This window comes from Rhinatrema bivittatum, chromosome 1 (genome assembly GCF_901001135.1).
Source record: "Rhinatrema bivittatum chromosome 1, aRhiBiv1.1, whole genome shotgun sequence".
NCBI classification, from domain to species: domain Eukaryota; kingdom Metazoa; phylum Chordata; class Amphibia; order Gymnophiona; family Rhinatrematidae; genus Rhinatrema; species Rhinatrema bivittatum.
The window spans coordinates 565087838-565103964 of record NC_042615.1 but is presented as its reverse complement, the minus strand read 5'-3'; the positions used below and the strand labels follow the sequence as shown (position 1 = coordinate 565103964).

The following is a 16127-nucleotide window of genomic DNA, read 5'->3' as shown; positions in this document are numbered from 1 at the left end:
GGCAGGAATCACTATCTTGGGTAAACCGGGCCGAGATTTAACCCTATGAGGGTCTTATAGACCCATCTCTCTCATCAATATTGGAGCGGTCCGGGAACGATCTCCTGGGCGTGAGCTGTCGGCTGCCAGTAAACAAAATGGCGCCGACGGCCCTTTGCCCTCACTATGTCACTGGGACCGACCGCTGCTATTGGTCGGTCTCAGTGACATAGTGAGGGCAAAGGGCTGTCGGCGCCATTTTGATTACTGGCAGCCGACGGCCCAAGCCCAGGACACCGCTCCTGGACCCCCGCTGGACCACCAGGGACGTTTGGCAGGTCTTGGGGGTTCAGGAGGGTGGGGGTTGTTAATTTAAAGGGTTGGGATGGGGGTTTTTTTGGGGGGGAGGGGTTCCCAGAGAAAGAAAAGTTTTCTGATCTGGGGAGTGGACCGAAATGGCCCTCCCCAGACCCGAAAACAAAATGGGGAGAGAAAAAAAAGCTATGCACTCCCCTAATTTGCTCCATAAGACGCCCAGACGCAGAGCCGGTTTAGCACAAATTTTTTTTTTTTTATTTTCCCCATCTGAATCCTAGGTGCGTCTTATGGTCAGGTGCGTCTTATGGAGCGAAAAATACGGTAACTATACGTTATCATTGGAGGAGATGTTTATCGTGTGAATGATTATCCAATCCCGTCTTTGTAGACTTGTTTGAAGAGCCAAGTTTTGAGTGATTTTTTAAAAAATGTTAGTGTTTTGTGCTCTTATGTGTTTGGGTAGGGTCCTGCTATTGAGAAAGCTCTGTTTCTTATGGTGGTGAGCTTTGCAGTTGCGACAGATGGAATATCCAATTGTATTTTGTTTGACTTCGTGTTTATGTAATACCTCCTCTTTTCTTACCCACTCCTCGGATATTGTTTGGGATAAGTAGTAAGAAGAAACTTTCTTTTTCTTTTTTGATTATTACCTTTACTGTTAAATTTCTAGGTTTTTTTGCTTTCATGCTGTTTCTCTGCAAAGATTGTTGTTTGTATATTTGAAAACTTAATAAATATAAATAAAAAAGAAATCTCAAAAGCTGTGCTGTACGGTTTCTCTAACCTTTGCCCACAGACTCTCCCTTTGAGCTAGCTAAGGAAGCCGTAGGCTGTAGTTCTCTTTGAAGATGTATAGCGGCTCCTATAAGCCACAGAGTGGATGAGCAGCTGTACGGCAACATAGGGAGCTCTTTTTTTTAGGTGACTTTTTTGTAAGTTTGTTATAAAGCTCAATATGCCTTGAAGAGTTCAAACGAATCGGCTAGTCTATTTGATCACCTTTATTCCCTTGTTCATGTTGTATTTAATGAATGATCTTTCCTCTTTATTTTATATTCTGCTTTTCAGCACTTCAAAGCAGATTACATTTAGGTACTGTAGATATTTCTCTATCCCCAGAGAGCTTACAATCCGGACAGTAAGTTCTAGTGGATTCTCCTTGGGTTAACCATATTATAACAATTAATGGGAAGTGTGGCTATCTGAGAGACCTCTCCCAATACTGTGTGGGAGGGGGGGGTTTGCTTTTTGAATGTCTTTATGTTCCAGCTTTCCTTGATGTTGTGCTCTTATCACAGCTAATTCCTTCCTGATTATGCAAAGAACTAGTGAGCAGTTGCTAAAACTTATTTTCCATTTTCTTTTGTGTTTATGCTGAAGGATGCCACAATTAAAATTAAGGATTTGACCTTGCCTGAACTCATAGGAATCATAGACACCTGCTTCTGTTGTCTGGTAAGAATTTGCTACTTTTTCTGGACTTTTTTCATACATTTTTAATGGATGCTTAGATATTACAGTTTGCAAGAGGTGTACACAGAGGCCCCAAATTGGACTTGTCAATTGTATGAAATATGACTTATAAGACTTGTTCTTCTTATAATGTTATTTGTTATCTGACGATTTGTTTCAATGTAACGCCACAGCTGCGATTGTTCAGTTTCAATGGAAACCGATATGATTTGATATCTTCTTTCAAGAATGTCGGTATATAAAAATTCTAAATAAATAAATAAATATGAATATTTATTGTTCTCTAGATTGAAAGAATTCATTTGAACAAATTATAACGCTTCATTAAAAGCCATTTCTCAGGTGTTTCCGTTATAAAAGATGGGAAGATAAACTTATGCACCTCTAGCAACTCTGATGCAGTTAAAATAACCATGAACCCAAACTTTAAACATGTCACAAGTGTAACCTTAGCCCAGTGAACAAATCAAAATTTATTAATAATACTCTTCCAAATTACTCAGTGGTAACAGCATCAAATAATAATATAAGCAGAATTACAATAAAAAATTACTTTGAAAATAATTGGTCATATTGTATAAATTTGATATGTTTGAACCGATATTTTACATATGTAAGGACTCCTGGGTCCTTCACAGAGAACAAATATATGTTTTAAAGAGTCTACCCATTTTCTTAATCTATTCCCCCCAAATGAGAGGGTTTCTCAGTATTATATAAGGGTCTGGGTGGGATCCATAGGGGAAGTTGTTTTGTAAGAGAGGGGCAGCCGTTGACTGGAAGGAGATTGGAGTTGGTGGAGAAGGAGGTTTGTCTTCCTGCTTGAGGTAAAGGGTCTACTAGTTCGGTGACCCAGGAGAAAGCATCTGGTACCTACATCAACTGATAGCACTAGAAATTAACCAATGGAGTGCTGCCATCTCCAACCAGAGGAGAGGAGAACTCTCCTGACAGGCTGCAAAGATTGTAGATATATGGGGACAGTCTGAAGGAGCAATAGGGCGGCCAGTGAGACTCCAGGAATTTTCATTTTGGACTCTGTGGGATTTTTTAAATTGTAATTCTGGAAGGAGTCATTTTTGTCAATTACACCAATTTTTGCATTGTCTGATTGGAACAGTAATTTGGTATGTGAGAAGCTTTACTTACTTGGTTGAGATTCTGATCCTCAAAGGCCATGAAGTACCAAGTTTCCCCCCTTAATCAAGTGAACCACCAAGGCTGCACTGAGTTTCTCTGGTTTTCAGTAGCACCCAAGGGTGAACTGTTCTGCCAAGAAGATTGGCGAACAGAGTTATACATATTACTTACTTTTGGCTGAGGAAGGGACATTAGTGGTCCTAAAAGATTGTCATTAAATATCTATTACCGTAGCGTTACACAGATTTTATCTGTACCAGACTATTTTGTTGGTCTTCTTTAATTACTTTTGTGTTCAAATGCATCCTTTTTTTTTTCCTCTTGTAAATAAGTTGTCAATTCTGATCCTTCAGGGTGGAAGGAGACATCTGTTAAGAGAAATTCCTTGCAGTTGCTCACAATGCCAGATCCCAGTCCTAGGTCCAGTTGCGCAGGAGAAAACCTCTGGCCCCAAATGCTTAACCCCTCTCCTTTTGGGCCAGTTCAGTAACTCGGTAGCAAGTGCTTTACCCTGTGATGCAGAAAACATTTGGCTTCTGCTCCCAGGGACAACTGGTGCTAGGAATGTTGCGAAGGCAGTGTTCACAGACCTTGCAGAGGGTGGGGTAGAGCATCTCAGCCATCATTGACCAGTAGATGTTGATGTTAGACTCAGGGTTTACATTAGCCAGGTTCTTGAGGGAGCCACAGTTTGAGGCCCCTGGATTATCCATGCCAAGTTGGAAAGAGGCTATAAAAATAGAGGAAATAACCCTAGGTAGCCCAACAGAAGCTAGTTGTGATTGAGCTGGAAGCCCAAAGCAGCAGGTGGAAACTGTTGGGCTCCCACCTCCAATAAAACTTTAAATAAGTAATACAGTGACCACTCTTTCACTTATCTACTGCTCTCCTGCTCCCTTCAACAGTTGGCTTTGCATTCTGTTTAAAAGCAGCTGTGCCCAATTACAGCTTTATATGGCCTTGAGTGACACTGTTTCCTTTTGGGACACTTGATTTGTGGGGTCCAGTCTCCCACTGTCTTTTATAGCTAGGATGACATGCGTTTGTTTGTAGGATGATAAATATTGCAGTTTGAAATGTGAAACAATTTGTTCGCATAGTGTGGCCTGCCTTAAAGGTATGTGTTGTGCATTCCTGTGCTAGCTCCAGATCTGAAAAATCTCAAAGCTAGGTAATACAGCAGCAGTGTCAGTGGAAGCATGCCAGTACTGGTGGATCTGCATGTGCTGGCTTGCAGACTGGCTGCTGTAGACACACAACAGTAGTTGGCAGAATATTCTCCTGCCTCTGTTTTCAAGTGCTTGAATGCTCTCCATGTTCAGTATTAATTTGTGTGCCATGCTCAAACTGATCTTAACACACACACTCTTATGATGTCTTCTTATCCTGTTCTTTTACCTATGCCTTGAATTGATGGGATCCTCAATCTGCATTGCTTTCTCTTCTGTCTGTGCACATGCGGGCTGGATATAAACTGATCGCCAGATTGATTTAGATACTATTTGTTTCTGTTACACATTTATTGAAGCAAAACTACACTACCTAATTTAAAAAAAAAAGTACTATGGGGCACAGCATTGTCTTGTATGTAAAAGTCTTTTTTGAGAGTGGAAAGGACATTTGACATATAGTGTGACAAAAAAAAATTGGAGGCCGATATTCAGCTGCAGAGCAGCTAGTGAAGTTAGCCAGATACACCTATCCGACTAACTTAACCAGGATATTCAGTAGCTCAGCAGCATCTTTGAATATACCCAGCTATCTGACAATTAGCTGGATAAGTATATCGGCTAACTTTAAGACAACCCAACGGCATGACCAGAGTTAGCCAGATAACTTACGCTGCTAACCCTGCTCCTCCAGTAAACACCTCCCGTCTACTTCCAGCCTGCTCCCCCAATTTATGCAACTAGATTGTAGCCACTTACGGCAATGAATATTGCCGTTTTGCCATTTAAATGAACAACATTTCAGTTATCCATCTTAATGGCTTTTGAATAGCGACCTCCATGTTTTTATATTAACTTTTCATGATATCTGGCTTCCTTCTTTGGTACAGAAATTTGCACATAGCTATAGTTACATTTGCTATGTGAATTGCTGTTTATGGAAGTTTAAGAAAAGTAGGTTAACAATGAAGTTGGCTGGTGACCACAGGCACTAACCAGTGGCAAAGCAGCTTTAAAAAGATTTGACATTGCAGTGTATTCTGACCTCCCTGAAATTTGAACTGGACTGAATTGATCTATTTCCCTATAGGAGGCAAGGGCAAAAACCAAACAATTATTGGAGGGCAAGGGGGAAGCACATGAAAAGCTAACAAGTCACAGAAAACTGAGGTTAGGACTAAATGGTCAATTTTCTCAGTGGAGAGGGGAATAGGGGAGTGCCCCAGGCATCTGTACTGGCACGGCTGCTTATTAACATATTTATAAATGACCTAGAGATGGGAACAATGAGTGAAGTAAATAAATTTGATTATACAAAATTATTCCAAGGGGATTGTGAAAAATTGCAAGAGATTATTGTAAGACTGAGCATGCAAATGGCAGATGACATTTTATGTGGACAAGTGCAAAGTGATGCACGTAGGGAAGACCAACCCAAATTATAGCTACATGATGTAAGGTTCTACATTGGGAGTCACCACCAACCACCCAAGAAAAGGATCTAGAGATAGTCATGGATAATATATTGAAATCTTTTGCTCAGTGTGCAACAGTGGCCAAGAAAGCAAATATAATGCTAGGCATTATTAGGAAAGGAATAGAGAATAAAGCAGGGAATATCATAATGCCTCTTTATCGCTACATGGTGAGACTGCACCTTGAGTATTCTATGCAATTCTGGTCACTGCATCTCAAAAAAGATATAGCAGAATTAGAAAAGGTACAAAAAAGGGCAACCAAAATGATAAAGGGGATGGAAAGATTCGTTATATGAAGAAAGGCTCAAAGAGATTAGGGTTATTCAGCTTGGAGACGAGATGGCTGAGGGGAGGTATGGTACAGGGATCTGTACTGGACTAGTGCTTTTTAAATGATCTGAAAACGGGAACGATGAACGAGGTGATCAGACTTGCAGATGGCACAAAATTATTCAGAGCTATTAAATCGAAAGTGGATTGTGATAAATTGTAGGAGGAACTTAAGAAACTGGAAGACTGGGCAACCAAATGACAAGTAAAATTTAATGTGGACAAGTGCAAGGTGATGCACTAGTGAAAAGTAACCCACACCGTGGTTCGTGATGTTAGGTTCTGTATTAGGAATTATCACACAGTAAAAGAATCTAGGCATCTTAGTGGACAGTACATTGAAATCCTTTGCTCAATGTGCAGCAGCAGTCAAAAAAGCAAACAATGTTAGGAATTATTAGGAAGGGCATGGTAAATTAGAGAATATCATAATACTTCTGTATCGCTACATGGTGAGACCACACTTTGAGTACTGTGTACAGTTCTGGTCACCACATCTCAAAAAAAAAAAAAAAAATTGCACTGGAAAAGGTACAGAGAGAGCCAACCAAAATGATAAAAGGGATGGATTAGCTCCCCTATGAGGAAAGACTAAATAGGTTAGGGTTGTTCAGCTTGGAAAAGAGATAGCTGAAGGGAGATGTGACAGAGGATAATCATGAGAGGATTAGAATGAGTAAATGTGGATCAGTTATTTACTCTTTCAGATAATACAAGACTAGTGGGCACTCCATGAAGTTAGCAAGTAGCACATTTGAAACAAATAGGAAACAAATGTTTCATTATTCGCAAAACAAGGCTCTGGAATTTATTGTTGGAAGATGTGGTTAAGGCAGTTACTGTAGCTGGCTTTAAAAATGGTTTGGACAAATTCCTTGAGGCGAAGTCCACAAACCAAGTAGACTTAGTCACTATTTATTGCCAGTATTAGTAACATGGGATTTATTTACTGTTCTTGGCAGGTACTTATCACCTGGCTTGGCCACTGTTGGAAACAGGATGCTGGACTTGATGGACCCTTGGTCTGACCCAATATGGCAATTTCTCATGTTTATAAAATAATGAGTGGAATGGAACAAGTAAAATACAAATCGGTTGTTCAAAAAGTACAAAGACGAGGAGGGAGTGGTGATGTCACCCGCCAAGATGGCCGACTAAGATCTGAGCTCCTGTCCCAGCTTGCATAGATCTCCTCCCCTTGGTGGCCAAGACGGCAAGCTATTAGTGCAAAAAGCGCCAGCAGCAGTGCAACACTCTCCGGCATGGCAACAGCAAAGAAAAGGCCAGATTTAAACTGGTTCTCCTTCACCTTGGCGGCGGCTGCAGCAACGATCGGGCTCGAGGACAAAATGGTGCCCGTGCAGAGCAGCGAGGATGCTCCGGGACGTGCAGTTGACTCGGACAGAGAGGATATACTGACAAGGTCTGATTTTCAAAAATGGTTCCGGGAACTCAGAGGGGATATGGCTGAGTACCGCAAAGAAATTGGAGGGTTACTGGAAGATATGAAGGGGGAGCTGCGGGACTTAGGTCGGCAGGTGGAGGAAGCAGAGACCGGCCTAGAAGACCAGCAGGCTGAGATCAGCAAGATTTGGGAGGAGCAGGGGAGATTACAGGACTCACAAGAAGAACTGGCACTCCATCTAGAGGACATGGAAAAAGTACAAAGACTAGGCCACACGCAATAAAGTAACTAGGTAAAACAAATAGAAAATATTTTTTTACTCAACACATAATTAAACTCTGAAATTCACTTCCGGAGGATGTGATGAAAGGTATTAGTGTAGCTGGGTTTAAATAGGGTTTGGACAAGTTGTTGGAAGAAACTCCATAAATCATTATTAAGGTGGACTTGGGAGAATCCACTGCTTATCCTTGAAATAAGTAGCATGGTGTTCATCCTTTTAGGATCCTGCCAGGTACTTGTGACTTGGCCACTGATGGAAACAGGATGCTGGGCTTGATGGACCCTTGGTCTGACCCAGTGTGGCAGATCTTACGTTGTTATGCTCTGCTATCTGTGGTAGAAGTTTGACTGAAAAGCTCTTAAGGGGTAAAGTGAAGAGACTGACATTGTAAACTTATAAGACCAATTTCCCTATAGCAATCTTGATTTTCTTATCCACTGGACCAGTCTAGATGCAAGTGTTTTGCTCCCTTACTGGCAGATGGAAATAGAAAACAAGAGTTTGCAGATTTTATCCTATTTAGAGAACTGCAGCACCTTAGTATTTCTCTGTTTCCAGCAGTTGGTAGAAGTGCCAATACTGCAGCCTCAATATCTTGTGAAGAAATTGCTTCTAGGAAGTTTCTTGACTTTTGGGACAGTCTTCCTGTTCGATTTGGGATGAGCAGAAGGCTATATGGCTTCCTTTCTGGCTTGATCCTATATAATGAGGGGGTGTGAAAGCCAGTGGTGATGGCTTCCTGTTTCCCACCTTTCCTCCCTTCCTCTTGGTTTCCTGACACCTTTCTCCTTTTAGTGTTCTGGCTTGGCCCTTGTGAGGCGAAGTGATAGGCCACAAGGTGTGGAAGCTGAACGGGATTCTCTTGCTTTCGGGAAAGTATCCCTTATTTTATTTCTTTGCATGGTTGTCGATAAAGTTTAAAAAAAATGAGAGGAAAACGAGCAAGACATTTGCCAGTCTTATGTTATGGTCGGAGGAGGCCTTTAGGAAGACCTGGTACCCTTTGTCCAGCATGAATTATGAGAATGAGAACCAGAGCTTTATTTAATGCCTGTTATGGCTTCTCCCGCTGAATGCGGTAACTCCATGTTAGGCTTGGGCCTCACTCATATGGGAGGAGGGGAAGGCCATTCTGAGTCAGCCACAGGGGATCCTGTGGCAAAAACACCTCTGGTGAGAAATTGTGATAGGCCCCTTTGGAAGAGGACCCATGAGAGTGGGAACGATAGCCATTTTAGGCAGCTTGGGCAGCAGCATTTTAATGGAGAGAGAAATATTTTTAGCACCTCTATTGTGGTCTCCTGTGGAGGGGGATTTTACTTACCTGTTAGAGCAGTGGTTTTCAACCTTTTTTCTATCTGGACATACCTGGCAGATAATGCTTACACTGTGACACTGAACACTTGGCCCAAACAGGGCTAAATGTAAACATACTCTCGGTATCCACAGTTACCCGCCCCTCCCCTGCTCCCAAACAATGAATGCAGAGCAGAACTAGGATATTTCAAACACAACTCGCTATATAAAAGATATTCTGGTGCTATCTCAGTAACAGAAACACAAACTCCCTTACTACCAGGTGCAATGTAAAGTACAAAACCTGAAAAATAAAAACACTTTATCTTCCCTACTGAGTCTGGGAGTGATGCTGCTGATGAGCTCTTAACCCTGTGGAGGGTAGGGGAAAGGAGGTTGGGGATGCTGGGATGATGATGGTGGTAAGGAGAGGGAGTGTGTGGACTGCTGAGCAGGAAGGAGTGGGAAACAGGGGGTCAGGGTAGCTGGGTAGGCAAGGAGATGGGATGAAGGGGATAGGGAGAGAGGGAGCAGAGGGAAGAGGATGTGGGGGATCTGGAATGCTGGGCAGGAATATGAGTGTATTGAAAGGGAGTAATTGGGAAAAGTGAAGGATGATGGAGGCATGGAAGGGGAGTAATGGGGGTGCAAGAGCCATAATATGTCAGTTTGGGAAATGTGCATTTCTTCTATCTTTGTACTTTGCTTAGTGAAAGAGGATATGTATTTCTGTTTCTAGTTCTCCAGTTTTGCACTGCATGCATCGTGGCTTTTTGAGGTTTCCATTCCTGTTTTTGTCTCCACATTTGTAATAGCAAACCTTCCAATCCATTGCAACTCTAATGTGTAGCAAAACCTTCCACTCCATTGCAACTCTGTGTAGCAAAACCTTCCACTCCATTGCAACTCTAATTCCAAAAGCTAAAACAGCAACAGCCCTTCTTATGAAAAGGCAGCAGTGCAGCACCAATGCATGTCCTATTGAGAATGAGAAAACACAACAAAGAAGATTGATACAAATCCCTACCTAGTAGTAAAATACCTCGCCTCAGTCACACATACAGATCCGACCGTCACCAAATACAGAATAAAAGACCACAAATTACAAATAAAGTTTGTGTCCCATCGAGGCCCAGATCAGCAGGAGCTGGCAATTTCTCGCTCTGAATTGGGTGAAGGAGGAAACAGCCTTCCACTGGGTCAGAAATAAGAGAAGGAAGTGAGAGTAGCCTCCCATACGGAGGCTGATAAGGAGGCAGCCATCTGCTGGCCCTGTGACACACACCTCCCAGGACCTTGCGACACACTTGTTGAGAACCACTGTGTTAGAGGACAGCAGGGGATTGGTCAGCTCAGACCAGGTCCATATTGTTTTTTCTCTAGAACTTGTTCTGCTCATGCATCAAGCCTTTTACATGAAGCCAAGGGACTGCTTCACTGAGATCCAGTCCAACTCAAGCCAGAAGGGCCAGATAGGCGTCAGATCCCAATGTGGAGCAGTAAGATTAAAGTCCAGAAATCTAACTGTGAATGCAGCCAAAATGGAGTCTCTGGCCTAACAACAAAATGGATGCAGGACTTATCTTTCTCTACACTGGGAATGCAGACTTGAAGGATCTCCCGACTAAGCAGCTGAACGCCTGGCATATCTTTCTCTACAAAGGATTATTTGCAGAGCAACTTGCAAAACAAGAAATGAACATACACAGATAAGCAAGGACAATAAGACTGTGTGTGTAGAAAACAGACATACCCTTAGATTTATCAAAATGTTATATTTATAGTAGAAATAGCGCCTGCGCTATAAAAGGGGCATGGCTAGGCTAATTTCCCTGCTCCTGCAGGCATTACAGCGAAAAGGTTTTTAACACACTTTCCATTGGGAGGGAGAGAGAGTGCCTCTGTAGAGACCAATATGTCACTTTACTATTTATACCAATGTAAGGGGAGGCACTTTTAACTCTGGTTTGGAGGGACGGACAGTTTTACATACACAGGAGGAGGTACGAACAGCAAAGTTGACATGACTGAAGATTTTTTGCTGTTTGAATCGATGAAAGGTACAAAAGGAGTTGATTTTACATTGTACTCTGTACCTAGGTCCTAAAACGAAATAAATGACCCTGATCATAATATGATAAATGACCCTGATCATAATATGATCAAATTTGAATTAATGACTGGAAGGGGGACAGTAAGCAAATCCACGGCTCTTGTGCTAAACTTTCAAAAGGGAAACTTTGATAAAATGAGAAAAATAGTTAGAAAAAAACTGAAAGGAGCAGCTACAAAAGTAAAAAAAAAGTGTGCAAGAGGCGTGGTCATTGTTAAAAAAAAAACAAAAAAAAACCCATCCGAGAAGCACAGTGTAGATGTATTCCACACATTAAGAAAGGTGGAAAGAAGGCAAAACGATTACCGGCATGGTTAAAAGGGGAGGTGAAAGAAGCTATTTTAGCCAAAAGATCTTCATTCAAAAATTAGAATAAGGATCCAACAGAAGAAAATAGGATAATGCATAAACGTTGGCAAGTTAAATGTAAGCCATTGATAAGACAGGCTAAGAGAGAATTTGAAAAGAAGTTGGCCGGAGAGGCAAAAACTCATAGTAAAAACTTTTAAAAATATATCCGAAGCAGAAAGCCTGTGAGTGAGTCAGTTGGACCGTTAGATGATCGTGGGGTTAAAGGGGCACTTAGAGAAGATAAGGCCATCGCGGAAATATTAAATGATTTCTTTGCTTTGGTGTTTACTGAAGAGGATGTTGGGGAGGTACCTGTACTAGAGAAGGTTTTCATGGGTAATGATTCAGATGGAACGAACCAAATCACGGTGAATCTAGAAGATGTGGTAGACCTGATTGACAAACTGAAGAGTAGTAAATCACCTGGGCCAGATCGTATACACCCCAGAGTTCTGAAGGAACTAAAAAATGAAATTTCAGACCTATTAGTAAAAATTTGTAACCTATCATTAAAATCATCCATTGTACCTGAAGACTGGAGGATAGCAAATGTAACCCCAATATTTAAAAAGGGCTCCAGGGGTGATCTGGGAAACTACAGACCGGTTAGCCTGACTTCAGTGCCAGAAAAAATGGAAAGTGTTCTAAACATCAAAATCACAGATCATATAGAAAGACATGGTTTAATCGAACAAAGTTAGCATGGCTTTACACAAAGCAAGTCTTGCCTCACAAATCTCTTTTTTGAAGGAGTTGTTAAACATGTGGATAAAGGTGAACCGGTAGATGTAGTGTACTTGGATTTTCAGAAGGCGTCTGACAAAGTTCCTCATGAGAGACTTCTAGGAAAAGTAAAAGGTCATGGTATAAGTGGCTATGTCCTTTCGTGGATTACAAACTAGCTAAAAGACAGGAAACAGAGAGTAGGATTAAATGGACAATTTTCTCAGTGGAAAGGAGTGGGCAGTGGAGTGCCTCAGGGATCTGTATTGGGACCCTTACTTTTTTTTTTTAATTTTTTATTTATGCTTATAGAGAAAACAAAATACAATTATTTGTTTACAACAAATCAGATATCCTTATTATCAATTTGCCAATACCACTTATACGAGTGGGGAAAAGAAAAATAAAATACATCTGGAACTCAAGGCAATATACAGAAGGATAGATATTAGAAAAAAAAAAGAGTGGTTATTAGGAAAACAGTGAGGGACGCTACTCCTCCTTGGACAATTGAAAAAGAGTGGCATCTAGATTTCTCTACTTGCATCAAGCCCCTAACACTGCAGCTTCTTGGGAATGGGAATCAAGAAAAGCTTTAAGTTGTGACAATTCAAAGAACACGTATTTTTTATTTTTATAGGCAATTTCACATTTACACGGAAATTTTAATAACATTTTCCCACCCTTAGATTCTACTTTTGCTCTCATATCAAGAAATTTCTTTCTTCTATCTTGTGTCATTCTAGAAAAGTCAGGATAAATTTGTATTTTATCACCATGGAACAAGGCTAGACGATTCCTCATATAGAGTCTAAAAACAGTCTCCCTGTCTGATGCAAAAGTAAATGTTACATGCAATGTAGATCTAACAGTTATTATAGTTTAAACTGATGACTCCACCAATTCAGACAAATTTAACTGACCTTCAACTGAAGTACCCTTCTCAGTAAATTTTTCTTTAGGTAACACATAATAAATCTTAGATAAAACTGGCAGTGTGTGCTCAGGCATTTTCAATATGTGGATTAAGTATTCTTTGAACATATCATAAGCTGAAATCAGATCATGTCTTGGGAAATTAAGTATTCTTAAATTTAAGTATTTTAATTAATTCTCTATTCCTTCAAATTTCTTCTCATATAATATCTCTGCCTTAGCAAACCTTTTCTGCCAGCTTTCTAATTTACCCACTTTAATCCCCATTTGATCAATCTTTTCCTTATTTTTACCAATAGTAACTTCAATATTACTGAAACGTTGATTAGAATCCATAGTCAGTTTTGTCAAATTGATAATTGCCCCTTCTAGAGATTTTATTGCAGACCATAATGCATCCATCGTGATTTCTACAGGTGTATCCAAGGGTAGCACAAATCCATTAGCTGCTCCTGAATCCAACTTCCCCTCTGCAGTTAAGGTTCCCTCTCCTTGTCCCTCAGGTGATATTCCTAATTTAAGAAAGTCTGAAGGAGTGAAGTGAGGTGGGGGAGGAATGCTTGGTGCACCAGGGCTCAATGATGTCTCAGCCATGGGGTCTGGTATCCGCTCTGTATCAGTACCCTCAGCGGCTACTTCCCCTGGTGTCATTCCAGATGATGGGGTGAAAAAAGCTGGTATCCGCAATTGAATAGGCTCTGACAAGGGAGAAGAAGAAGCCATCGCCCTTATTTTTGCCTTTCGTTTTGTGTGAGGCATTTATCAACCAAACTAACTTAAGAATACGAGTCTTTCCACTCCACACTCTTAATTATTTATTCTACTATCCTCCTGTGTGTGAAGGCTGAGGTCTTAGGGAACAAAGCTAAAGTCACCCTATTAGCATAATTGTATATCCATCATCATTATAGAATAACTTAAGAAACTTGCAGTTTAAAGTTCAATTATTATATGATTTCCTATTAATCATATACTTGCAGTTTAAAGTTCAATTATTATATGATTTCCTATTAATCATATAAAAGACAAGATCCAGATTTCACATTATATACCTTAGATTATGAAAATTGTTACCGTAAATGTTTTGGCACTTTGTTAGTAAGAATGTAATCAAATATATATATGCGTGCCACCCTGTAAACCGTTGTGATGGTGCACTACTAAACGACGGTATAGAAAAGATTTTAAATAAATTAATTAACAAATTTCAATATTACTCACGTTTAAGGATAATACTTCCCTAAGATGATATTTTTCCGACAAAGCCACGCACCCCTTTGGCGTGCGCGGCTTAGGCAGCGTGCTGGCGTCGACTGCGCGCCACAGAGGGGGCCGGCTTTGAAACTTCAAACGGTCCCTCCCCCGATGATGACAGAATCCGGAAATGTTCGTGAAAAAGTCCACCGGGGCCGGTAAGGCTCCTCCTTACCCCGGTTCAGGTAATTGTTCAGGCAATAATGTTTCCCGCGTCCCTCAGCCTCCGGGACCCTTACTTTTCAATATATTTATAAATGATCTAGAAAGAAATACAAGTGAGGTAATCAAATTTGCAGATGATACAAAATTATTCAGAGTAGTTAAATCACAAGCAGATTGAGATAAATTGCAGAAAGACCTTATGAGACTGGAAAATTGGGCATCAAAATAGCAGATGAAATTTAATGTGGATAAGTACAAGGTGATGCATATAAGGAAAAATAACCCATGCCATAGTTACACAATGTTAGGTTCCATATTAGGTGCTATTACCCAAGAAAGATATCTAGGCGTCAAAATGGATAACACATTGAAATTGTCGGTTCAGTGTGCTGCGGCAATCAAAAAAGCAAACAGAATGTTGGGAATTATTAGAAAGGGAATGGTGAATAAAACGGAAAATGTCATAATGCCTCTGTATCGCTCCATGGTGAAGACCGCACCTTGAATACTGTGTACAATTCTGGTCGCCGCATCTCAAAAAAGATGTAATTGCGATGGAGAAGGTACAGAGAAGGGCTACTAAAAATAAGGGGAATGGAACTGCTTCCCTATGAGGAAAGACTAAAGAGGTTAGGACTTTTTAGCTTGGAGAAGAGGGGGATATGATAGAGGTGTTTAAAATCATGAGAGGTCTAGAACGGGTAGATGTGAATCGGTTATTTACGCTTTCGGATAATAGACTAGGGGGCACTCCATGAAGTTAGCATGTGGCACATTTAAAACTAATTGGAGAAAGTTCTTTTTCACTCAACGCACAATTAAACTCTGGAATTTGTTGCCAGAGGATGTGGTTAGTGCAGTTAGTATAACTGTGTTTAAAAAAGGATAGGATAAGTTCTTGGAGGAGAAGTCCATTACCTGCTATTAATTAAGTTGACTTAGAAAATAGCCACTGCTATTACTAGCAACGGTAGCATGGAATAGACTTAGTTTTTGGGTACTTGCCAGGTTCTTATGGCCTGGATTGGCCACTGTTGGAAACAGGATGCTGGGCTTATTGGACCCTTGGTCTGACCCAGTATGACATGTTCTTATGTTCTGATAGCTGAAACAGCTGAAACAGCCTAGATACATTCATTGCTGCTGATAGGTGGATTTGTGTAGTAGAAGATGTTTACTTTAGATCTTTGGTCAATGCTTTTCTGACCAAGCGACGACTTAACAGTTTTAAGGGAAAAACCTATGAAGAAGCAAGACCACATGGACCAATCACACTGCTACTTATGAACTTAAGTAATTTGCATTAAATCACTGAATAATGCAAATTTAAGTCTTTATAATGCAGAGATCAAGGAAGCAATGGAGGACACCAGAAATCCTGAAGCAGCAAGAAATACCCCAACCGTTCCTCAGTCTTTCAGTCCAAGTCTTCTTTGTCCTCCTCCAGGAAGAAGGGCAGTTCCCTATCTCGGCTGAGTGCTTTTCCCGTGAGGCAGAGCTGAATATATCTCTTCAGCCAGCAACAAAAGCAGATCCTTTGTCAGCCATCCTATGTAAAACTCCCATCACAGACTTCGTTAGTGAAGCTTTGGTGAATTCTTTTAAAGCTCTTACTAGTGGGAATCGGATAAGACCAATTAACTTACTAAAGTTAAAGTTAACTTGATGCTAGTGCCTTGCTGATTCTATGACAGTTGCATAATTCATAAAGAAC

General features: G+C 40.8%; 1 protein-coding gene across 5 annotated transcripts in view; it reads left to right on the top strand.

Annotated features, from left to right (window-relative positions):
* NAA35 (N(alpha)-acetyltransferase 35, NatC auxiliary subunit) overlaps positions 1-16127 on the top strand; it is a 257112-nt gene that overhangs the window by 51399 nt on the left and 189586 nt on the right. For all 5 annotated transcript variants that reach the window (XR_003858821.1, XM_029617219.1, XM_029617227.1 and 2 more), the window contains one exon: positions 1678-1752. Coding sequence is in view for 2 of the 5 variants with exons in the window: in XM_029617219.1 (XP_029473079.1) it covers positions 1678-1752 (75 nt within the window). In the remaining 3 variants the exon portion in view is untranslated. The remainder of the gene's footprint in view (positions 1-1677; positions 1753-16127) is intronic.